General features: G+C 45.6%; 1 protein-coding gene across 3 annotated transcripts in view; it reads right to left on the bottom strand.

Annotated features, from left to right (window-relative positions):
• Nucleotides 1-25,734, bottom strand: part of LOC143152914 (protein groucho) — a 208,805-nt gene that overhangs the window by 145,054 nt on the left and 38,017 nt on the right. For all 3 annotated transcript variants that reach the window (XM_076323526.1, XM_076323528.1, XM_076323525.1), the window contains exon 2: nt 10,306-10,403. In XM_076323526.1, coding sequence (XP_076179641.1) covers nt 10,306-10,403 — 98 coding nt within the window. The remainder of the gene's footprint in view (nt 1-10,305; nt 10,404-25,734) is intronic.

The following is a 25,734-nucleotide window of genomic DNA, read 5'->3' on the forward strand; positions in this document are numbered from 1 at the left end:
ATTATTGCTCTCGACCGAAATAATAGGGCGTTAAATGGAAAATTAATTCCCATTGATCCAACGACATAACAATTTCCCGCGGAACGCTCGCGGGCGGGCGGCGCGGGGCCACTTTTATGGCGGCAGTAATTTTTTAACGACAACAGGACCGCGTCATATTTTTGTTTACCGGCGTGACAGCGAAATAGACTCGAGGCCGCGGCGTTCCTGCAAAATTGGATCCCCTCTTACCTCGCCCCGCGGCCGCCCACCGTCTCTACCGTCCGTTTGTATAATAAATATGTGCTCGTAATGGTCGAGTGCGCTGCGCAACACCGTATGCAAAACGCGTTGCACGTGGTGGTGCGGGCGGACGCTGCGCGACGTGTATTCCTAACGCCTGTGTGTGCATTTATGCGGTACGCGTTTCCACCCGTGTTCCTAGCCATTTTACGAACGAACAGAAACGGCCCCGACATCCAGATAATTCTTTCCGGTTTTTCCTGCGTTGTAATACCAATTACGCGAGAATCGTGTTCCGTGATTTTTTTCTTCTTTTTTTTTCATTCCTTTTTTCTTCCCCACGGTGGTTTAATAGTTTCGGATCTGGCGCGGTGTTCGCGATACGGCTCGTTCTTGTCGCGGAAGGAGATCTAACGAGCCGCGTTATGATACACACAGGGTGTTTAGAAACTCTCGGCACGAAGATTACGTGGAAATAAAATGAAAAGGAGTGTATTGAGAAACACGAATGTCGAAAGTAGACACTTTCGAATTACGAAATATATATTTTATTAAAAATCGTAGATTATACTATTGCGAAACATTGTTCCGTATAACAGGGTTTTAGGAACTTTTATGGGCACACTTTCGAAATTTATTTTTCACGGGTGTCTTGTAACGTGTGTTTTAAACGTAAGGTAGAACGAAGAATATGGTTTTATTATCTTTTAAAGTGGTAAACAAGTTCGTGTCGAGTACTCTCGGTTGATACACGAATCGATTAATCGGATACGGTGTAAAACTCGCCCGATGAACGTTTAAACTACTCTTGTATTTTGGTATTTAACGATACTTTGAAAACCTACGTTACACAGTGTATCGTGTGTACGGCTTTCCTTGTTTGCGCGATCAAAAGATTTATTAATAATATATGCTCCACACGTTTGAGCTTTATCGATGTTTGGATAGTCTTAAAAAACACCAGGTGTCTCCTTCATCATTGGATGAAATTTATTTCTCGGTGGCTCGAATTTACTGTTTCAATTCGTCCAAAGTACGAAGAGTTATCGAGTATACCATAATTTTCTACCGGCTAACAGGGAAGGCGTAACAGAAACAACTCGTAATTCAAGAACAGTTGGTTCTCCGCGTTTACTAACGCTACCTTATTTATTTTAATGAACGCTACGCGCGCGAGCGCAATATTTGCACCATCGATTCGTGAACACTCTTTATTAACGCGTATCGTGTCGATTTTATTGCCACACGGGATTCCGTAGACCGATAACCGGCGATCGTGTAAAAACGAGAGGCACGTTAACGCGTAACAAAAAAAATATTAACTTCGTCCACGGAACTATTTTTAACGGTGCATTTCAAACCCGGTGGAATTATTTTTCGAGAGACTTGGAAAGAGAATTCGATTTATCACCCACGCGTCACCAGTTATCAGAGTAGGAGTTATTATTCTCTCCGCTTACTATTTTTACAACTTATTACTTTCTCGAGTTATTCTCTCCATTCACTATTCTCGTGACTTACCAGTGTCATGACTGTTATTCAGTCGATATACTATTTTTTCAATTTAATGTTTTCTCGACTTATTATTTTCACGACTTATTACTTTCTCGAGTTATTATTCTCTCGTCTTACAAGTTTCATGAGTATTATTCTGTCGATATACTATACTCTTGACTTAATACTCTCTCGACTTAATACTCTCTTGATTTAATACTCTCTTAACTCGCTACTTTTACGACTTATTACCTTCTCGACTTACAATCCTCGTGTCTTATCATCCCCTCGACTTACTATTCTCGTGATTCGCTATTTTCATTATTCTGTCGACATACCATTCTCGATTAACTATTCTTAACCGTAAAAGAAAAAAGCAATAGTCCACCGATCCTCCCTCACGAAACATTACTCCGAAAGAACAAAGTCATCGATGAAACATCGAAAGAAATTAAACTCACGGACAACACACACTCCGAATTATCGTCCAAGCGTATCCCCACTGTTCGAACTATGTTCAATGTTTCGTTTGTTCTTAAAATTCTTGAAAAAATACGAAGAACGGAGCAATCATTTTATCGCAAACAGTCGAGGAAATTCACGTTTCCCTGGGATCGGCGCAAGGGAAACTCGGAGATCGGCCGTGAATTGATATTTCAATCTGTAAACACCGAAGATTGAAATAACCGGTGCACGGAATGAGCGCGGAATGTAAACGCGGATTTAAATGAAATTTATTTCGATCGTTCGGCACGATTTATATACATTCGAGGCGAGTCGTAACAAATTTGTTACGCGATACGGAATTAATTTTAACGTTCGATTAAATAATCGATTAATAAACATTAATGGAGCGTAACAGGGTCCCGTAACACGGGGACAACGGTTGGACGATACTGTACGCCGCGAGTGAACGAAAAACCTTTCCGCAATACTTTTTCCTCGTTTCGGTTTACCATCGCGTAATGTCTCTGTATCTGAATTTTTTCACCGCCCAATTTCTCGCACTCCAATTTAAGGCTGTACAGAGGGAACAAGAACATAAACATTAATATCCACCAGTCGTCGAGAACGCGGAGCCTTTGTTTCGTCGTCGTCGTCGCGATATTAAATTAAAAGGCGGGCGTTCGCGATGCACGCGAGCGGAACTAACAGGAAAAATTGCAACGTTCGTAGGTAATCAAAAAAAAAAAAAAAAAGAAAAAAAAAGAAGAATAAAATATGCAATTAATTCGCGACAACGAACCGAGTGGAAGCAGTAATCATCGGTCGTTCCCACGCAGCATCGAACCGGAGAACAATAACGCGATTATCGTCGTAACGAAAACGCGTTTCCTTTCCTGGTATCGTAACGTGTACAGAGTGTGGAGAAACCAACGCGCTCCTCGTAAATTTTTTCGATGAATTTTGACACTCGGCGACGATTCATTTGTTACTCGAAATAACGATCGTATCGTGGAGAAGGAAAACGTGTAAAGTGGTGCAAGAAACGAGACTCAGCTGCGTTGCTATCGAGTTCGATCTACAACGATACAAATGGACGAGAAACGAAAAAAAGAAAAAAATGAGGATAATTGACACAAGGGGAAAAAAACGAGGGCAAGAAATAAGAGGACGAAAGTTACGGGTATTGAAAATTCGCGAACAGATGTTTGCAAAGAAAATTAGTTCGAAATAATGAAGGATAATTCAGAATAAGAGTACTGGGGTGCGAGAGGACGCGAGCAGATAAGAGATGGAAATAACGAAATAACGTGCGAGAAGGAACCGGAGAGTTTTGCAAAGCGAAGACTAGAATGGACAGAAAGGATTTGGACGACAGAGGACTCGCGAATTGTAATACAAACTTTCCGTAAGATTGTCCTTCGCTTCGAAACTCGAGATCAAATTTTTTTCTTTATCTCTAGGTGTTCTAGAGAACGAAAGGATGAGAAATTGAAAAGGAACCGTGTGTCGGGAACGAACCGTTCTCTCGCAAAAGAGTGTCAAAGTCTGGACCAATTGGATCGCGCGGAGTAGTCCCCGGAGTCGAATTAGTTCCCCCACTCTTACACACCGGGCGCTGTCCTCGCGCGGCCCCGTCACCCCCTCCATGCGCGCTACGATACGATTGAATCGGACGACAGAAATAGATGCACAATAACGGGTGACAAAGTGGGGGAAACGTCTTCCTCTTGGAAGCTACACCGTGCAATCCGATTGGTCGAAACTACAACCGTGCGAGAAATCTGTTCGATCGTGACACACGGTTCCTTTCGATCTTAATATTCCCCCAGAACACGTACAAGCGAAACGAAACGTAATTCCAAAGCGAGGATAAATATTCTTCGTCCTTTTCCTGACTCACAATGTCCAACGAACGATAATTTCACACATATCGTTATTACGATAACGATCGTGTGTGTTTTCCTTTCGTGGATCGTTCGTTCTTCAAAATCGATTCGATCGTAGAATCGATCTCCTTTGATCCGAGTTGGCCGACACGCGACAGTCAAATATATTTTTCCACGCAAGAGTTGAACATTTACCCATCATTTTTTCATGAAAACTTTCCCCTTCTATCTACCGGTGAACGACGCATCGTAGTTCCTAATTATCGATCGCGGAAACGTTGGACGGGGGCCGAGGAGTAGCCCCGCGCGTTGGCAATTTCCATTCGTTACCGTGATTGGACCCGTGGATCCAGAAAGAAGGAGAGAACGTTAAGGCGATTAACTAATCTCGCAGTCGCATCGGGCCGGGGCGAAATCGAGTGGCTGCCGCTCGGGGCCCGTCGATGGAAATTGATAGGCAATTATTGTTCTCCGCTCGGTTCTGGAATCACGGAAGCGAAAGTCCGGCGGTGTTCCAACCTTTACCGTGACTGCGCCGCGGCAACGCCAGAGAGCGCTGCCGGCATTGTGACGCCGTGTGATCGACAGCATCGCGTGTGTACAGGACAGTCGCGCGTAAAGTAGCCTCTGTTTGTCGATCGCGATCTCTAAACCAGATGCCGGTAACGAGACGCTCTTTTTTTTCTCCGATTCTCCCCCTCGTTCACTCTATATATACATCTATCTATCTCTCTTTCTCTCTGTTTCTGCGCGTCAGCTCCTTTAAAAGGGAGAGCTGAATTATTCAGTCAATCGTTAGCGGATTTCAGTGGCCGTGTAAGGAGAGACGCAGAAATCGTTCCGACCGAGAAACGTTCGGATCGCCGCTTCGTCACGATAAATTAGTACGATATTAACGATCGGTCGAGCGATAATTCAGGTTGCGCAAGCGGCCGGGGTAGTCCATTAATTATTTCAGATTGACGCGCGGCAACGATTTACAAGGCGCTTTGCCGTGGCCCGAGCTCCGTGCCGCCGGTGAACGTTTCGAGACGTAAACACGCGGAAACCGCGCACCTGTTCCTCATCGCCGCGAAAATTCTCCGCGGCGCTCTCAATTTGTAAGCAACGAAATTTATCGTCCCCCCATCCCTCTCTCTTCCTCCTCCTCCTCGCGAAACCGAGTTCGCGGGAGAGCGTTTATTCGAGCGTGCCGCGGCGTCCGATGATAAAACCAACCCGCCGGGGCTACGCCACTTTCCGCATCATCGAGCGTATAATACAGACATAAAATGAATTATTCCGCGGAGTATCGCGCTCTTTGCGCGGAAAATTCTGCTCAGCTTGCGCGATCGTTTCCTTACCGCGCCCGGTGTTCTCTTCGCGCCCGGCGGATGTTGCACCGTGACCGTAATCGAGAAACCGTGATCGTCGAAACGAAAGGGAAACTTCCACGGTTTCCGTCTATAGGTATACGGAAATTTTCGAGACAAATTTTCAACACCGTGTAATACTAATTGTACAAGTGTCAGCGTTCTGTTTAACGTTCGTTTGAAAATTTATTCGAATATCGTTGGATCTATACTGTACGAGCTTGAGATCGGAGTAAAGTGCACTGTAATTTTCTAGAGTATATTTTAAAAAAAAATATTTACGTTATTGCGATTCGATTCAAACGTGACTCGATTCGAGTCAACGCAACCACGAGTACGAGTAATAACTCGAGTGAACACAACCCGAGCCAACTCGATTGTTAACAAAACCAATTCGATATTACGCTACTAGGAATCGTCTCAGACTCGAGCGAACACCGTTACCGCACCCGATTAACCGTAACCTAATCCGAGTCCCGACCAGACCGAACGTCGTTTCTCGAATCGATTCAACGCTCAACTTGGCGTGTACATACCCGCGTTTGTCCACCGTCGGTGGCGAATCGACGGAAAAACAAAAACAGCTGTCCGCGAGGCTACCGGATAAACGGAACAATCGGCCCGCATAAAGAGACCGCGCGTTGCCGTGGCTATTTCGCAACGTCCAAGATACGAAATCTATCCCGACGCGAGCCGAACAATGCGTTCGGGGTACAAAGGGCCACGCGTGCACGCTCAGCACGCCATCGAACGGTTCCACTGGAAAGTGTTTCGCGATCATCGGTCGCGACAGCGCGTCACCGCGTCGCGACGTTTTAATTCGTCGTCCACCGGACGGTGTCGAAGGGGCGTGGTCAAGGAAAAAGCAAGCAACTCGGCAGAGGAGTCGGTGTGCACCGAGTGCGAAATTGGCTACTTTCCGACTGCCCTGTACAGAACGCGAGCGCGTCGAAATGTCGCACGCCGCTCACGTACGTCTCGCGCATATTTATGCATGTATGCACACAGCCCCGGGAGGACTCTGCTCTCTCCCCACCACTTTTCCGTTCCCTCTCTCTCTCTCTTTAACGCCCCCACTCTGCCGCCGCCCGTGTGCCCGTGTCGCTGGGACACGAAACAGCAATTTAAGTTTCCGTCGTCGGTGGAAATCGTGCGGCACGTGACGTCGCGAATTAACACGTTAAAGGGCCGGGACATAAATTAACGTGTCAAGCCGCCGATAGGGAGGCCCGTACGGTGTAAAACGACGACGCCCCGAAGAAAGTTCCCTTCTTCTTATCGAGCTACTTTTCTCCGCCGCTTGCGTGCGAGATCGTATCGCACGATTATCCCCACCACCACCCTCGCGCTACCGCCCCTTACTTGTTACGTTTTCACGAGGTTATATATCTCGCGTAGCCGGCCGGGCCACCCGGGAACCGTATCGCGGTGTGCAAACGGGCTGCGTCGAACCTCGTCGAAATTGACGGGGCCCCCCCTTTTTTTTTTCTTTTTTTTTTTTGCGATCGGCTCGCACGATGCGACCTTCGGTGTTTGGTAACGCGACCACGTATTCCATCTCGGTTCCAGGAATTAGAACACCGGGGATATTGTATCTGGAATGTGGTTTCTTGCGTCATTTAGGTACTAATTGCGATATTCGATTCGATACGGCGGGATCGATTCGTCGATTTTAATTCGAGGGATCGGGTACAGGAGTATCGACACGCGTCGATGTGTACAGTAGGTGGAAGAGAGTGTCTGTTATTTTTAAAATAGGTAATTGTGAAAATTGAATTAATGACAAATATGGTACCATGGAAAGTATCGTTTTTAAAATATTGAAAAATGGTATTCGTACGAGTTATTCGACAAATTAGTACGAAGTAGGGCGTAATGATAAATTTATGTTTAAAGATTGACGCAAGATTATTGGTAATCTCTTTTATAATGTCTTGAACCGTGTTGAGGAATTTAGGAAATGTAATGTTTGCGTTCTCCATTCTTAAAACGAAATTAAGAAAAGAGTGGTTATAATGGTGAACGTTGAAAATCGTTAAAAGAGGTGGAAGAATTTGCTGGCATATGGAACACGGAAAAATACAAAAAAAAAAAACACGTCCAGTCGATACGGATTTGCAAATCAATTTCGGTGGAAATACTGTGGAATAAAAGTGACGGATTATTTCGAGGCGAAATTTTATATCGACTTTCTACAGTGCTCGGCGCGTTTACCCTGCAATTTATCGTAAATTTCGAATTTTTCTAGCATAAAATTAAAATCGCATCGACGAAATAAATAAATGTTGGTCAACTTGTGCAACATGGCGTACCGTACTACATACGCAATCGATGTCCACGAATAAAATAAACGGTATTCGAAGATCTGTCGGCCAAACATTTGTTGTTTACTTTTGTGTGCACTAACTTACATATACGGGACGAGTCGGTCAAAAATGTTATCCGAAGAAACATTTTCTTTATCGTTAAAAGGAAGAAAAAGAAATTTTATACAATGTATCCTAGATTCGATGAAACATTTTTCGTATCTTTTATTTTTCCAGTCATCGAGATACTTGCTTTGAATTTTTTAAATAACACCACGAGCTTTTTTCAAAACTCTGTTGTAACCGATACAAAAGTAAATTCGGTGGTCTGCGATAAATTGAACTTTGAACGATTTTAAAGAGTCACGATAAATGATACACAAGGTAACCATTATTAATTACATTCCAGATTGTAATACAAGAACTAATAGGTCTCCAAGTCACAATTCACCGAATTCGTCGTTTCATAGGCTACGATTTAAAATAATTTAAGGTGACCTCGATATCTCGTAAAATACAAAACCAAAAAAAGTGAAAACGTTTCCGTTCGACGAACAAATTTCGTACAAAAGTTTCTCCCAAAATCGATAAACGACTCGTTATCTCGAACAGCAACAATAATTGTTATTGACCCACTCTACGTGACCTTTGATTCTTCGAGCATTTTTTTTCAGAACACCCTATACTTGACACGATTCATTAAACGCAGCGTTGCTCGCAAGTTTCTTCCAACGAGTAACGAACGTGCGTAACTGTACCAACAACGAATGCATTATTACTCGAAAAAGTTGGAATAATTATACGACAACGGATGAACGATCGTTCATCTTTTACTCGTTATGAAAAATTTGTATCCGATCACAAAATTTCGTATAAAATTTCCCCGAACAAATAACCGAAAAATCCACATTCGTGATTCGAATAATTATCAACAATAATTCCCGAACGTTTCGCCCATTAATTACTACTTCTCTGCGAATACGAAACATCAAATGAAAATTTATCTACACAAACACCATCCGCTCAAAAAATTCACAAACTGTAAAAAATTTCCCTTAAAAATTCCCAAAGTTTATCCAAATAAAGGGACAAAATTTCGAACAACCTCTTAAAAAATCACAAATATCCCGTGTATAGATCGTTCGTGCCTCGATACATTTATCCCTCTGAAAATTTCGTTCGTCTTAGTTTTGTTTGTTACACGAAACGAATGTGACGAGAAAAGAAAAGCAGAAAAAAATCGCGTGGTAAACCGCGACGAATAAAAGTTGCGGAATGGCTCGTAAAGAAGCTGAATGGCTCGCGGACGCGTAACACGCGTGCATAGAATCCGAACCACGAGGCCTCCACGTTCCCCGGGCTATGTGCATACTTGAGTGTGCATAGCTTCCGCTCGGACAAACAATTCTCTGCCTACATCTGTCGATTTGTCTGCTCGGTTCGCCTACGCGGCGACACGACGTTTGCGCAAACGTTTCCTAGATAAGATCCTGTGTACACCTAGGTGTATTGACTGCAGTCAATGAATTAACGATGAGGGATAGCCCGGTGGCTCGCGACACTTAAAAACCAAGCGCGGTGCTCGAGCAACCTTCCCGGATAAGATAAAAGAACGCATAATGGAATACGAGGAATCACCGTTAACTTTTACCGCGGTTATTCCGAATCGGTGGTCTTTTACGTCGCGAGTTTGCGCTAACTCGTGGTATCCGTTGGTTTTTCCTGGTTTTCCGCTCGCGACGATTGCTTCCCGGTGCGATAAATCGTAACACATGACACACTAGGTATCGCTCGTGATTATTACTGGGATCGAGAATCTTGTGTTTAGCGCGGTGAGAGGAAAAAACAAAGAAAAAAAGAAAAGGAAACGTTACCTCGAGCGGAAAAACTCGAGTAATCTACGTTTACAATTGATTGGAAAATTGTATCGTTGCTATCTACAATCAACAAAATTTACCCGACTGGAGAACCGCGATTCGAACGATTTCCTCGTCCCGAGCGAACACACTCTTTCGTACCCGCGAGCATAAATTATAATTACAGATATCGTTATGAATATTCCGGGTTGGTTTCCCCAGGGTCGTTCGATATCGGTAGTTTTCGTTGTCGAGGAAAATATAATTTCCATTGTTCTTATTTTTCGCTGGTACCAGCGCCAATCGCTGGTGTATCGTCGCGCGTTACCAAAGCGGTTGGTTTGCATTGCAAATATCGACGTTGAACAAAAATAAAAAAAAGAAAACCGTTGAAACGTTAAGTACGCGTCGTCTCGAATGTGTAACAATCGTTTGGCGTTTAACCGGTCGATAATCGGTACAATTTACGAACGATACCGTGTTTTTCGTAACGATACGAAATTACGCGCGAATTGAGCGAACAAAGATGGCGTCCACATCGGATTTTTCTCCGCGTGGTTGCGTGTTTCTAATCGGGGAACTTCGACGTCGTCGGAGTTATTAAATATAATTTCTCGACGCGAATCAACCTCGAGAAGTTGTTGCACACTTTCGAGTAACGAGACTTCGTTTCGCGGTGGGGTTTGGGGGGCGTTGGTCGATGGGAGGGGTTGATTTATGACCGTTGAAAATAGAGGTCTACCTGTGATACTGTGTCTGAAGAAAGTTGAAGTCCTCCTTGATACGATCGCACAGCTCGCCGATCGAGAATTTATATTGCTGGCCGGGCTGCGGCGGACCCTGAAACACGAAAATAAAACGATAAGGTCAGTTCATCCGGCGATCCAACAGTTTTTCGCTCGTCGGGACATGTTGCGCTGTTCTCACTCTCACTCTCTCTTTTTCTCTCGTTCTCTCACTCTCGAGCAAAAAACCGTGCCCAACGAGAAGACCAAATTTTCACACGCGAAACCGCTTTGTCCCTCGGTTCGGTTGGTCGCGTCGCGTCATGTCGCTACGAAGATACCAATCGTACGCGACCAGGACTCGAGACGATCGGTATTTATTTATACCTTACGGAACCGATAACGTATCAAATAAAGATCGTATAAAACGGTTGTAATTACCATTTCGCTCGTATCTACCGGTAATTACCTACAATTTATGTAGAATAATACTTGGGAATCGATTCGAGTCACCGTGGAATTCTTCAACGAGGTAATAAAGTAAGGGAAGAGAATTGTGTAAAATTAAGACAGTAGACACTTTGGAAATTTTCAGTGAAAAAATATTCCAACGACTCGAAAATTATTACAAGGTAACAGAGAGATGTTGAGACCTGGCGTGTCGTTGCAAAAATTAAGGGTTTGCTATTTTTTCGGTGATAAATCGAGACTAGTAATTATGTAATTATTCTAAAAAAAAAAACAGTGATTCCCTTCTTCGGTGCAACTTCTCCAATAAGAGAAAAATCATGGAAAGTTTACCAACGAGAGCAGACGGTCTCTCGAGCGGGTAACGATGTAACAGCTGGAAGATGAAATTAAAACGATTACCACCGAGATTGTGTACAGCGGGGTAATAGGAAGGAAAGTTTCCTCGATAAAAGAATTCGTTAATGGAGTGAGTAGTTGTACGTCATAATTGTGTAAATACGCTAGAGTCAACGAAAGAATCGACTCGTTTGATGAGATTATTCCTCGTTCCATCCAGGAACGAGAATATACCACTAACGTACGGGACACTTGCGACGAAGTATTTAAAACATTCTACGACTTCGCGATCGTCGAACAACGTTGTCAGTTACATCATCAATTACACACCGGCTCGACTCGCTGCCTGTTGATATTGAAACAACCTCGTCTTTCGAACACCGATACAACTCGTCCGTAATCATCGCTTGTAAATGGTAATACCGTACCATTACCCTGTTTCGTGTAATTTTTTAACCGTACGTATCCTCTACCGGTACTACAATTTCAATCTAGACTCTTCCCTCGAGCTTACGTTAATTAAATAACGGTGTGATTTTTGTTGCGCGTCGTTTCATCGCCACGGTAACGACAACTTTCTACACCGTTCTTTGGTTTCTTTTCCCTCCGCGTTTACTTTCTCTCGTTACCAGTGTGCATATTCGTGTAATCAAGACGCGGTGTTTTTAACGTAATTTTTATGAACAATATCGAAAAATGTAACACGAGTGCCTCTCGAACGTAGAGCAACGAATTGTATGTTTCATTTCGATGATTGCGCAAAAGCATTCGTCGATTAATGTATTAAATGCGCAAGGTTTATTCTTTGGTTACAAAAACCAAAAACTCTCGCGTCCAATTTAACCCTACGAACTCTACTAGCACCTATGTCATCGATAAACTCGTTAAAAGAGAGAAGACTACCCTTGGGTACGAAACAACTTCTTAAATTTCCCAAGTCTTCTCTTCCTTCTACTACGTCGTTGAAAATGGCATTTTGAACGCTACGTCCTCTTACAAAAAAAAAACAATACAGCGTACACCGTGGATTTTCGCCAGAACTAAATCTTCGCAAAGAAATTCGCCTTCGAATCGTCGAAGAGCGATACCTGGATCGAGTAGCGCGTTTCGCGCGTTTCGTTCTCAAACTTTCGAAAACGAGAAGCCTAAGAAGGACCGAGAACGTTAAGGTAGGATTTCCAACGAGCGTCAAACGCGTGGCAATATCGTGTTCTTTCGTCGCAAGAACGCGCGGGTCTGCCTCTGTTCTCCTTGTACACAGCGTTTGACGCTTACGGTAAATCCTGCCCTCGAGTGGTTGAAATCTCTGCGTTGAACCGCAGCGCCCTCTGAACGGTCGGTGAAATTATTTTTCCCCGTGCGTTGAGTTCATCGGCGTAGGACATCACACCGAGAGATGCGCGCGCACGCGAAACGTCGAGCGAAATCAACAAACGACGACGTCTGTTTCCCGCGATTACGTTCGAGCGAAAGATACAGGCGATATCCTTCGACCGGTTTCGACGTTTAGCAAATAGGTTCGTCTAAGAGGGTCTCCGAGGCGTCGAGTGTTTTCCAAGAGTAATCGGACGTCGTGATTGCGTACGGAACGAACGGTAATCCTTCGATGTGCCGGATGCACTTGTCACGGCCCACGTAAGCAGCCGCCTCTGGCGCACGAACGTACGAACGAACGAACGAACGAACGAAAGCGTTCGCGCGAACCAGCAAGCTGCTAGCGAGAGAACGAACGAACGAGCGCGCGCACGAGCAGCCGTAAGCGGCGGAAATCGTGCTGCTGCTTCGGCTTCCGTTCGTTGATTACGACTCCAGTTTAAACCTGAGCGTACCGGGCTCTTTTTCTCTCTCTCTCTCTCTCTCTCTCTCTCTCCCTTTCTCTCTTCTCCTCGTCGACCAATTTCAGCTCGTAAAAGCTCCGCGCGCCAGGAAAAAACGAGTCAGGAAACACTTTACATGGAAATCGACTCTCGCGCGCGAGAAACATTGTTTCCTACCCTGGCAAATATTCTCGCCGCGGGGGCGAAGAGCGGCGCGGGGCTAGGAAAGAGAGAGCGGGAGAGAGGTAAAGAGAGAGAGGGGACGGAGAAAAGTTTCCCGTAAGTACAGTGTTGCGATATTGCTTCGCCGAGCGTAACGATACAACGACCGCCCCGCTGGTATCGTTTCGCGGATAATCGACTTCGGTGTGCAGCGCGCACAATCGCCGGGTAATCGCGGTTGATTATCGTCACTGGAGCGTGATCTCGGCCCATTATTAATTATCGCGTTGCGGCGGCGTCTTTCGACGCTGAAAATAAGACACGACCGCACCGAGCGTTCAAGTCCCCTCCCACACGGCCCTACGCCAATGTTGCGCTCCCTCGTTTCGACGCGAAACGAACACGCCGAATCGTGTAACGTGGCAACGTTCGCGTTCGACGTTACGCCGCGTGTGTTTACACTCGGGCTCGACGAACGTTCGCTCGCCAACGACCTAGCTCGAACCTTCGCTCTGTTTTGACTCCGAATACGAGCCACGTGTTTACAATACAGCGAACGCGACGACCTCGTCTCATCTTACGCTCTCACCGCGCTCGAAAAATGTACATTCGACTTCGGTCTTCTGTACCGGTGCTCGTATACATACGGTCAACATGGATATTTCGTTCCACGATCTCGCGGACAGGAAATACGCTTTTCGGCGAAACGAACGTATGTGTCTGTGTCGATCGAGACGCTATCTCCGGTACATTTGTGTATTACACCGCGAAGTAATACGGAACTGGAATCTCAAGGATCTAGAAGATTGCAACGTGTACGTGCTTTGCTGGGATTTTGTCTATATTTTTAAATTGGATCATTGTACGTTATTTGTCATTTTTTAAAACAAAAGAATTTCTGCACATCGTTTTACCCGGTTGCTGAATAATCGACTTGGCGAATTCTGTACGAGCCGACAGGTGCCTCCCCCTACAAACTTAAATACCTTTGCTGTGTTATAGAAATATTCATTTTACACAGGGAAGCTGCAAACTCTGCTCTAAGATTCTTATTAACTTCTTATCAAATATAAAAAGACACTCGAAAAGTAATAGCATTGTACTACTCTTCTGTGTCTAAAAAAAAAAATAATAAAAATCCAAGATCACGGTCTCCCCCGTAAGTGTTCTCCACAGAGACCTATCCGAACATCGAATGCACGCACAAGTTCGAAAAATCCGACAGCCTTAAAAAAAAAAGAAAACACCACATACGCTATTCTCGAATAAAAAATCAATCTCTCCGTAACCACTCTAACTGGTATTCGATGCACAGGTGGGAGTTCGAGAGATCGCGTAACGTTTCAGATTCGTTCCTCGACGACAATCCGATTCTCTCTAACACGCTCGAAGGCGGTATTATCCCCGGATGTCTTCGGTGAACGTTCCAACGACCGATAGGTAACCGAGACGGCCACGTGTCCCGGCATCGTCCAGCAACTTTTTACTCCCGAGCGAAAACACCGCGCCCGAGAGTGGCAGGAACGACGGAAATAGTGGCGCAAATTCGGTTGCTGCCACGGCATTTGAGAGCCCGATGGAAACCCACGCTTACCGACTTCGGCGGCAGCTGTACCAGCGCCCACGACCGTAAAAGCCACATTATTACCGGTAGTACCGCTGCTACCCACCTCCGTATACCTGTCGGTAATAACGTTACGAGCGTGTTATCGATCGTTTTGCACGTCGTACCCCGCAAAACGGATACGCCACGACGGCCTCGTAAAAGCTGAAATAGTTCTCCCCCTCCGCCGCCCCATCACCCCTCCGTCCACCATCCCGTGGCTCTTTTCTCCTCTCCTCGTCGCTCGACGTCCTTTCCATCGCGCGCCAAGGGAACCTATATATATGTGTGTGTATATGTGTATATATATATATATATATGTATATATATATATGTATATATATATATGTGTGTATATACATATATATATATACCTGTGCACATTTATTCTGTACAAGCTGCGCTAGCCCCCGTGTCTCGCGGGCTTTAATAAAAAGGCTCAAACGTAAAAGTTGATCGCGAAACACGCTCACGGGGGAGAGAAAATATGAAATGTGTTCCCAGTTACCGCGCGCACGGAGGGAAATTAACGTTACGGTATGTCGTCGAGCAATTATTACGGGACGCGTTCGAAGCGTGGTGCTTTTTTTTTTTTTAAAAGTATTGCATTTTTAATACGCGACGGTGTTTTCGTTCCGCGCAAGAACCGCGATGCAGGGAACAGCCAGCTAGGATCGAGGAATTTTACACGAACGTGTGAAATAAGCATCGAACCGTGATCGATTCAACGAACGAAATATATTTAAGAAATGTATCGCGAACGACCGAGACGAACGAAAAATAACGAACCGAAAAACCTTCGAATACGATTATTATTCACTTTGGAAATTTAACGTTCGGAACGTGCGACTTATAAAACGTGTTTGCAGATACGAAACGATTTAATTAGTCACGTTCTCGTTGCGCTGCATTAAATAATGCGAGAAATGTCAAGGCGGAAAAGCAACGGATACGATATTCCAAGTGGATACATTAATACGTGGCATTATACTGATGTATACTTGACACCGGGTTCAATTCCTATTAAAACGATTCATCGCGCATACATATTGATACATCTTTCGTCTTTCCGAGAATCGTTCCGAATGAAACGTTACTCACCGTGTATCGATTCACTCCTCGTCGCTGCGAATACATTCGCGATGAAAAATTCTCAATTCGATGTATTTGTGAAAAATATTCGCCGGTATGTTTACACTGAACAGAAAATACAAACGAGACAAACAAATGCACTCGCGATGGTTCACTTGCGGCGATATGAAATATCGTAGTAGAGAATTCCGAAAACTATTAGCAAAAGAAAACAGTATTAGGGTTTCCAAAATGGAGAATATACAATTTAGTAAAATGTTTATACACTGTAAAAAACATCGTGTTTCATTTCCACCAAAAAGAAAAAAAACGAAATGACTTTCCGAACAACCCAATATAAAAGAAAATACAAGATACAATCGCGTTAAAATTCCCATTATAAGCGTATTGCAGATGACGAACGAAGCCACGTTTTCAGTAGGTCAGTTGCAACCTGATAAAATGAACGACACTTACGAAACAAAATGAAGAAATTATTTTACCCCAGTCTGTGTGAAACATTTTGCGTCACTCGCCGCATCTCGTAGCCACCCAGAGCAGTGAGAGGCGGGGTTGAGGGGCAGTTGTGTCGGATAAAACGACACTTACGAAACCAAGGCCGGTGACTTCGTTCCTCTCAACGAAACCGACAAATTTACCCACGTCTGTACAGACATTTACCGGTACCCCAAAACCTGCAATTGCAGATGACGAGCGAGGTCGCGTTTGCGGCAGGTCAGTTGCACCCGCTAAAACGAACGACACTTACGAAACAAAATGAAGAAATTAATTTACCCGAGTCTGTATAAAACGTTTTGTATCGCTCTCCGCATGCCGTAGCCACCCAGAGCAGGGACACGGAGGGTTGAGGGGCAGTTGTGTGGGATAAAACCAACGACACTTACGAAACCAAGCCCGATGACTTCGCTCGAATCGATACCGTGGCTTATCAGGTTAGCGTAATATTTGCCAGCGAGTCGACGCTTCGCTGGGCGTCACGAAGCCGTCAAAGGCGAGAACCGTGCGTATCTTGTTTGTCGCGCGTTACGGGCGCACGGATATCAACGCCGCCTATCGACGGCGACGCGAAACCCGCGTCGTGACGGTTGGCTCGCGTTTTTAAACGATATCGAACTCGTGTAAACGCATCGGGATACCCGGGCATCCGATTAACGTAGACCCGCCGCCTTAAAGGCCGAGCGAAGCGAGTGAACGCGAGAAGGGCTTGCAAGAATCGACGGTGCCACGCGCTCTGCTGATCGGCAGAATCGTTGATCCCATTTGTCCGCGCAAAGCCACCCGCGGTCAATCCAATTAATTTATTGGCTTTCGCCCGCGGAGTCCACTCCCCCTCTCTCTCCCTCTCTTTCACCCTCTTCCCACTCTCGCTCGCTATAACACTATACTTAACGGCACGAGCTTCTGTCAGCCGCGCCGCGGTAGGTAGGTAGGTGGGTAGGTAATACGCGCAAAGGAATAAGAAAAAGCTCGAATCCGACCACCGATTACGATTGAACGGTTCTTTCGCGAAACACAGACGTTATATACACACGCAATACGCTACCATCAACCCTTTCGACTCCAAAGGAGACCCTCGCTCGTCACCTGATTTGGAATTTGGATTTCGTGGTTTGGAATTCAAATTGGAATTTAAATATCACGTTTTTTTTTTTAGCGTGAACGTACGTACGCGAAGTATATGAAAATGTTCCATGCTGGATAAATTTTACGACTCGAAGGATTTTTTCGTGGCGTTGGTCTCTGGTAGGAAAGAAGCATCGAGTGCGAATGGAATATAATTTCTCCTTTACAAACAACGAGTCGAAACGCAATGTCATTTTGGTTAGTTTTAAGTGCACGTGTTTGGGGCACGTTGCTCCAAGTATACTATACGCGTGCGCAAGTTGACCCCCTAGCGTTGTTACAATCTACAAACACGTTTTACCCACGCAACATTACGACTTTCGTCCTCCGCAGCGTGAAAGCCCAATGTGATCTCGTTTTTCTTTCTAGCGAAATAAACAAAATGTGTCTCGTAGCGTCAATGGTGCACCATCCATAGGATCGATTCGGACCACCGATTGGTGGAACACTATTTTCGTTCCAGCGATCGGCAAACCTCGCGCCGTTTCCGCGTTCGAACAAAATCGTTCGTATCGATTGTATTCTAGGGAGAAAGAAAGACCAGTCCCGAAAGGTATGGGAACTGGTATCGCGGTGGATGTTTAGTCGGGCCCCGGTAAGGCCTGCGACCGAGCAAAATTGCTCGACACTGTCTCCGCATTCTGGTTACTCGTGGTACCACATTCTCCTTAACCCGAGACTGATCTTTCGTTCTCCCTACAATACGTGTACCCAAATAAGGATTCCTCGTATCCCAAGCCGTATACCGAAACAGCTGCCGCGTACACAACCAGCTCGTAAGTTTAATTGCCATTTCGTGCCCCACGATGTTGGAAGCGTGGCAATACCTTCGAGCACTGGTATTTAGAATCCATTTTACGTAGTTTTTCTTCTTCTTTTTTTCTTCGTTTCCTTTCTTCTTTCTTTTTTTTTTTTTTTTTTTTTAATAATTCACCATCGTACCCCGACACAGCCGTACGAAAATACAAAAATTTCCCTCGGTAAAGCTTTCTATCTATTTGAAAAATAGCACATTTCCACGGAACGCTCGTGCACTTCCAGCGGTGTTAATATGTATCAGTTCCATGGAATATGTTTTAATTACCGAGTCCGGGTTATGCGAGCTATATTTTTCCGTTTCAAGAATTCCATGCTTTTCATTATTTCGCTGACGTGTACGTACGGTACGTACACGTCGCTACGTTATAATTGCCACTTTGTGCGCGAAACCAGACCGCCATAAATATTCCCATTTCGAGATACTCGCCTCTTTTAAAATGCAGCGTGCAATTTCTACGGAAATATTTCTGCACAACCCGGAACGCGCGGAATGCCAGATCCTTGCAAAAGATCAGATTGGTCAGGGGGTCGAGTGAAAGTTTTCGCGATATCGATCGACGAGTGGGTTTAACGTTGTATTCGTCTTAAACGAGCTTTCTTCGTGCCGAGGTACACGGTGTTTCGCACAATTTGGACACGTAACTCGTGGAACGGATCGGGTATACGTTATGGTTCGAAAAGAATACGTTCGATACGGTTCAAACCCGCCCTTTCATTGTTTCGATGATTTTCATTTTAAATCGAGCGAATGCAATGGACTCGACTCGCGAATATTCACGTTTGGTATCTTTGTGTGTGAGTGTAACTATTAGTATGTGTATGTACTGGTATTTTACATTGAGTGGATCACTTGTGAACAAATTTATAACATCGGAGGAACAATTTCAATTCCTTCTATCGACTTGTATCGAACATTTCTGATAATATTTTACTGAAAGACGATTGACAGAATTGTAATGTCAGGTAGAATAAATCGACAAATCGTTACTCGATCCGAGCAAATTTTTCAATCGGATTCGTCTAAAGAGCAATTTTATTTATTAAAAATTTCGAACAAAGTACACGAAGAAAATGTACGACTGCAGACAAGAAGGTGCACAAACAAATAAACGAAAACTTAGGCAAAACGAAATAAAAAAAATTCTTTCATGTATGTAAATTATGACCAGTATCTCTAATACGAGAATGAAAGGAAAACTGTTTCATTGGTCGCGTTTGAATGACGATCGGCATCGATTCTAGTCGCGAAGTCGTTTAAAATATTTTTCACCGTTAAACTCGATCCCGAAATTGCATCCGCGTTTTTCCCACCACCCTGTACAGCGTTTCGACTTTAATTACGCGCGATACGCGGATACGTTCCGAATTAACGCAACGCGGCTCCATTTCCACCGTGTTTCCCTCCCCCCTCGTCATTTGAATAAAACGTAAAAAAGAAGAAAAGAACGAAAAAAAAAAAAAAAAAAAATAAATAAATAAAAAAACAAAGGAGAACCCGTATCGCCGTGATTTGAAAAATTTGATTCCCGTTCGGTCCCCGTAGGAAGCAACGCAGCTAAAATCAACCGGGACGCCGCGGTGGCGGCAATCGCCGTGGAAAGATTAAATTCAGATTTTTCGATTTAATGTTATTAGCTTAACGGACACACGCGAAGCGCGCCGCGGGATCCAATATCGTTCGCGCTGATTGGCGCGATCAAATAAAGGCGTAATAAATAAGTGTCGTCGCTATAAAATCAAATTAAAACGCGACGCGGAAAATTCTCTGCGCCGTGGAACATTGTTTGCCGCGCACGGTCGTGTCAATAATAAAACGCGCGCGCGAACCTTGTTCCCGATGTGTATTCGATAAAATGCAGCGGGGGGGGGGGGGGGGGGGGAGGAGGTGTGTGCACGCGTGCACGCGTGCACGCGAACGCACCACCCTTGATTTTTCATTGAAAAAAATTCCGAGGGACGTTGCGGGGAAAAATCCATTTCTCGTCCACGGTTTAAAATATTCATCGTTTTACATCGAATAAAATCCCCGGGACAGGGACGTCGAGAGTGGGAAGGGGACAGGTTTTTACACGGGGGGTAACGAGGAGAGGGGGTGACGATGGTGGAGAGACCGTGGCGGAAAACGCGGTTAGCTTCCGTCGAAAAGCGAAACGCGAATTATGTCGTTTCGACGAATAATGATGAGAGAACGCGGCCGCCACCCGTCAATCAGTGTCCTTTACGTCCTGCGGCCGATTTAATTATCCGATAGCTCTACCAACGCCCACGCCCCACGTCCCTGACGTTTCAACGTCATCCTCCTCTCTTTTCCGCTCCCCTACCTTTTTGCCTCCCCCCGATCGAGAGCAATCATAATAACGGCGAGCCGGTATTCAAATAACGCGCAATTCGAAAACTGTCCGTGGAAAATCGGCTCACACATCGCGCGGGGACCGATCGTGGAACGAAAAAAACAGGGGAACAAAAAAGAAGAAAAAAAAAGGTATTAATACACGATCGCTGAAAACGATGGTCCGACGAAAAGTTGCGGGTATTTTTTACCGCGACGCGTTCACCCGGGTGCAAACCCCGTCGGTCCAATCACGAATGTCACCCATCGTCCCCGACCAATGAATTTGACCAGAAGTCGAATTTTTCACTCATTTTTCCACGCCGAAACGACCGAGTTGGCCCAGTTAACTCGGTGAAAACGTTGTCGAATCGTTGTCGAACGAAAAATTGTTTCGAAAAGTTTTGCATCGATTTCGCGTGTCGTTCTTGCTCCGTTTGGACATAATATTGTGCTTTCTTGTAGCGTGGCAATGTTTATTTCAATTTGTGTACCGATTTTTGGTAATACTCGATTCGAAGACGGATACAGTGTATTTACGTAGGACCAGTTTCTAGATCCCGGGCCCAAGTCCCAATTACTGATCTCGATTCCAAAATTCAGAAGCATCGCGAAAGACTTGCTTGGTTCGTTTGAAAGATATAATGCAACAAATTCCATGGAAGTACAGTAACGGTCAATTTCTCCATCCTGGGCCCAAGACCCAAAAACTTGCCCCGTTTCTAAAATTCCCGCGCCACGAAACACTCGGTTCATTCTCGAAGGATACAATGCAACGAATCCCAAGAAAGTACAATAAAAACCAATTTCTCGCTCCCGGGCCCAAGTCCCAAAAACTCGCCCCGTTTCTAAAATTCCTGCACCGCGAAACTCTCGGTTCCTTCTCAAAGAATATAATACAACAAATCCTAAGAAAGTGCAATAAAAACCAATTTCTCGCTCCCGGGCCCAAGTCCCAAAAACTCGCCCCGTTTCTAAAATTCCTGCACCGCGAAACTCTCGGTTCCTCCTCGAAGAATATAATGCAACGAATCCCGAGAAAGCGCAACGAGGATTTAATTTCTCGATCCGGGGCCCAAGTCCCAAGGATCCCGGGGTACGATCTCGCCGGTTTGAAAATTCAAACGCGTAGCACGGAACACCTACGACGTTCGTTCGCCGAGAGTGTAACGAAAGGAATTTCAAGAAGGTACTGGTGGGACCCGTTTCTCCGTTGTACGGCGGTAACGCGTTTGTCAGCGATCCCAATAACTCCGGGCGCCGCACAAAGTGCATTACCTATGCATCAGAGGGAACGGCGCGAGCGTGTCGTGGTGCGCATTACGACGGATAGTGGCAACAGAACCAATCAGTTGCGTTTGCAGCCACTCAAGTACACTTAAGTGGCGCATATCGCCGCGCCTAATTACGTTAGTTCCATCGATCCTGACCGTCCACTAAAGACCCGATTATCAGCATGCATTATCGGCCGAGTTAAGGGCTCTCTATAGTGTCCTCGGCTACGCCTCTTCCCGTGAAAGCGAAACACGCGCGTCAAACCGCCGAAGATACATTAATCATTTCGCGAATCGATCCCCGAGATTGAGCCCCGCCGCTCCGAGCCACGAGCGACCGGCTTTATACATATTAACCGTTCCCGAAGAGCGAGAGCGCAGCGAGCGGGTGTGCGCGCGCCCGCGCGCCGAGTTAATTACCATAATTGCCGAGTAATAATTGAACAAAAAGTTAAAAGCTTTCGTAATTGCGTCGCGCGCGTACAGAGAGAGATCTCGCGTCGATTCATCTTCGGAACATCGTTCCTCGAGACCGCACCGATCTTTTCCACCAAGATAGTTCCCCGCTGAACCGTACCGGAGTATCTAAGCTTTTGCTCGTAACCCCCATTGATCGGAGATTACGAACTACGGAGGCATCCACCGCTTAGTATTCACCCGGGAGATTCGAATCGGAATAATTAATCCTCTCTTAGCGTTCGAATCATCGAGGAGGGAGGGTCTCGCGGTTGCAAGGATGTTTACTCGCGGTTCAATTTTTTCCACCGGAGTTTTACCAATAATTTCATCGGGGCGAAGACCCGGTATAATGTAAGACAATGAGAACGAGTTCCGTGCTCGTAGCGCTGGAGAGTACCGAGGATTTTGCCTCTAATCTCTCCGATCCGAAAATCATAAACTACGATACGAAACCTCCTCCCCTGACTCTCGGCGCACCGCTACAAGGGTGTATCGGACTTGGAATAATTAGCCGCCTTATTGTTATCCGAAACACAGATTAACGGACACGAAAGATCCTGGACTCTGGTTACCAGCAGATGCAAGGATGTTCACTCGAGTCATTTTTGCTGGTGGAGTTTTATACAACTTCGCTAGAGGTAAGATCTCGAACAGACCTGGAACACTACCGGTGTAGTACCAAAAATATAGAAGTCACCTCTACCGAGTAAGATTGACTAAAAGTAACTAGTTGTGTTCATGGCTACTTAGACCAAGTATCTATAACTCCATTGATCCAAAGATCAGGAACAAGAATATCTACCCCCCACAGAAGTCACCTCTATCGAATAAGATTGACTAGGAGTAACTAGTTCTCTCGTAGTGTTCATGGTTACTTATACCAAGTGTCTTTCACCCTACTGATCCAAGGATCAGGAACAAGAATATCTACCCTCATAGAATTCACCTTTATCGAATAAAACTGACTAGAAGTAACTAGTCCTCTCGTTGCATTTATAGCTACTTAGACCAAGTGTCTTTAACCCCACAGATCCAAAGAACAGAAATATCTACCCTCGTAAAAACCATCTCTACCAAATAGGTTTACCCCATAACGACTAGTCTAATCATATTCGAATAATCGAGAACCGAGGGACCCTCGACCGCAATCTCCACCATTCTCAAATACATTTACCAACGGATGATCCTAGCTTTGTTGAAACGTAACGAACAATGTCATCCTTACGCACGATGCAACCCTCGGACCGCGTCAACCCGTACATCTATCCCGTTCGATCGAGAGAATTCAAAGTGTGGGACAAGTTTCGCGCGAAGTCTCACCGGCGTTTCCTTATCCGGCGCAAATTGCAAACTTCTCTCTCGAAGAAGAAGCGTCACGAACGATCTCGTGGCGCGGTAAGACGACCAAGTACCGGGAAACGCGTTTCGAAAGGGTCGCGGATTACGTGGCCCCCGCTTTGCGCGCAAAACTAACTCCTCTCATCGATCTAGCGGTGCATAGGCAACCGCCTGGCAACGCGAGAACCTGGTAACTTCCACGCGAGAAACTGTCGTGGTATCGCGGGAAAAAGCGACGATCAACTTTGGACAACGTTCCACCGTCCCCGGTGTTCACCGGTATAATTGAGCAGCTGTCAATGGCGCGGAACCGTTCTCCCTACACGGTTTCTTGCAACAACGCTCGAACAAAAAGCAACCAGGAAACGTTTCACGATGGCTATACACACCTCACCCTGACCCCTCGCCGCGAACATCTCGAAGATGAATCATCGAACGAATACACCGCGGCATAATCGCGGAATTTCTTTTCCTCTTACCTTATTTATTCGCCACGTTGAACGTCCGTGGATTAAACGTACGGCGAAGTCAAGACCGAAACCCTCTGTTCTCGAAGACGAATCGAGGGAACAGTACAGGGAAGACGGTTGCTGCTTTTTTATTCCTCTCGATCCTCGGAGCCGTGCGTCAGAGATTAACTATACGGTACCGATGAAGTTAATACGGGAACCTTCTGTTCTCGATGACGAATCGAGAGAATAACCGGATAATCGACGAGTTTTTATTCCGTACGGTCCGCGAACCGTTAGGGATTAAGCGCGTAGAACACCGAGCTAACGACGAAACCGTTCCGTTCTCGAAGACGAATCGAGGGAACACCGGGATGATCGAGCGTTATTAGGTCGTTTCGACTGTGAACCTCGCGTTCGAGAATTAACTGGCCGCGTGATACTACGATGTTACTTCCGGTGATGAAATTTTACAAACGCGTTTCGATCACGGTTCTTTTGAAAGGTAGTCCGAACGAATCCATTGATCCACGGATTCCATTTCTTGGAATAAACGGAACGACGACTTAGCTAGTGCAACATGTTGGTCACGAAGTCACCAACTGTGTCAGATTCGTAACACAGAATACAATACAGATTCTGTATTAGATTTTAGGGACTGTGTTCGTTTCGTGGAAAGGGTCGTCAGTTACCTGGTCAACGGTTTAACTGTGTATTTTCTTTTCCAGTTTTCTACAGTCAGTCGCAAGCAGAGTCGAGAAAAGAACACGTTACAAAGTTAAGTTACTATCTTACTAGGTACGCGAGATCCCCGTGTATTACAATAAACCAAACACTATAATCCGAACTTTCATCTGGGACACTTCTGTCGCATTTACTCGCGATTGGAACACACTTACAAAACGATGACACGGTTTTCAACCCTTTGGCTACGAAAGCCGTGTGCACACTCTCTCAGAAACAAGTCTATCGATACGATAGGTTGTACGATAGGATTTTTCATCGAAAGAAGAACACCTTCGTAGCGAAAGGTTCAATCGAGCGTGCGATATCGGTCCGAAAACGGAACACGACGAATCTCGTACGTTCCAGAGACACCTTTCAATGATCCGGGAAGATATTGCGAAGTGTCAAGATTCCGAAGTATCGAGAAACGTCGAGCGAGGGGTTGGGGTACTCGTGGCTGGAAAGTTTGCGAGGAAATCGGAACGAGAGTCCGTAAGACGTTCGGGAAGGACAAGCTACGTGAACGAGGAACGACAGAGAAGAGAGCTCCGGGGGGCTGGCGGTTTTCCTGGTACCGCAAAACCACCAACACGTGGCGCAGATTCCGAAACCACCCGACGACCAGAGCCGACCGCATTTGCCCTATAACTGGACCAACTTACACCCCCGTAGTTCGGAAACCAGGCGTTGGTCAAGGTCTTCGTAGCCGGTACACGAGATCCGGGCTCTGATACACGTATTTCGAGTATTTAACGCGCGGCATCGTTGGCCAGGTGCTTGCTGCTCTCCTCGCACCGTCCCGTTCTACGATCTACGGAACGCTCGGTCGCCATTTTGCGAATTAATCCGACCACGATGCCCCACCGTGTTATCTTATTAAGTCCCGAGTACCGAGTTACGGTTAATGGACGCTCGGTGACGATCACGATCCCCTGGGCGCTACGTTTT

This window comes from Ptiloglossa arizonensis, chromosome 11 (assembly GCF_051014685.1).
Source record: "Ptiloglossa arizonensis isolate GNS036 chromosome 11, iyPtiAriz1_principal, whole genome shotgun sequence".
Taxonomy (NCBI): domain Eukaryota; kingdom Metazoa; phylum Arthropoda; class Insecta; order Hymenoptera; family Colletidae; genus Ptiloglossa; species Ptiloglossa arizonensis.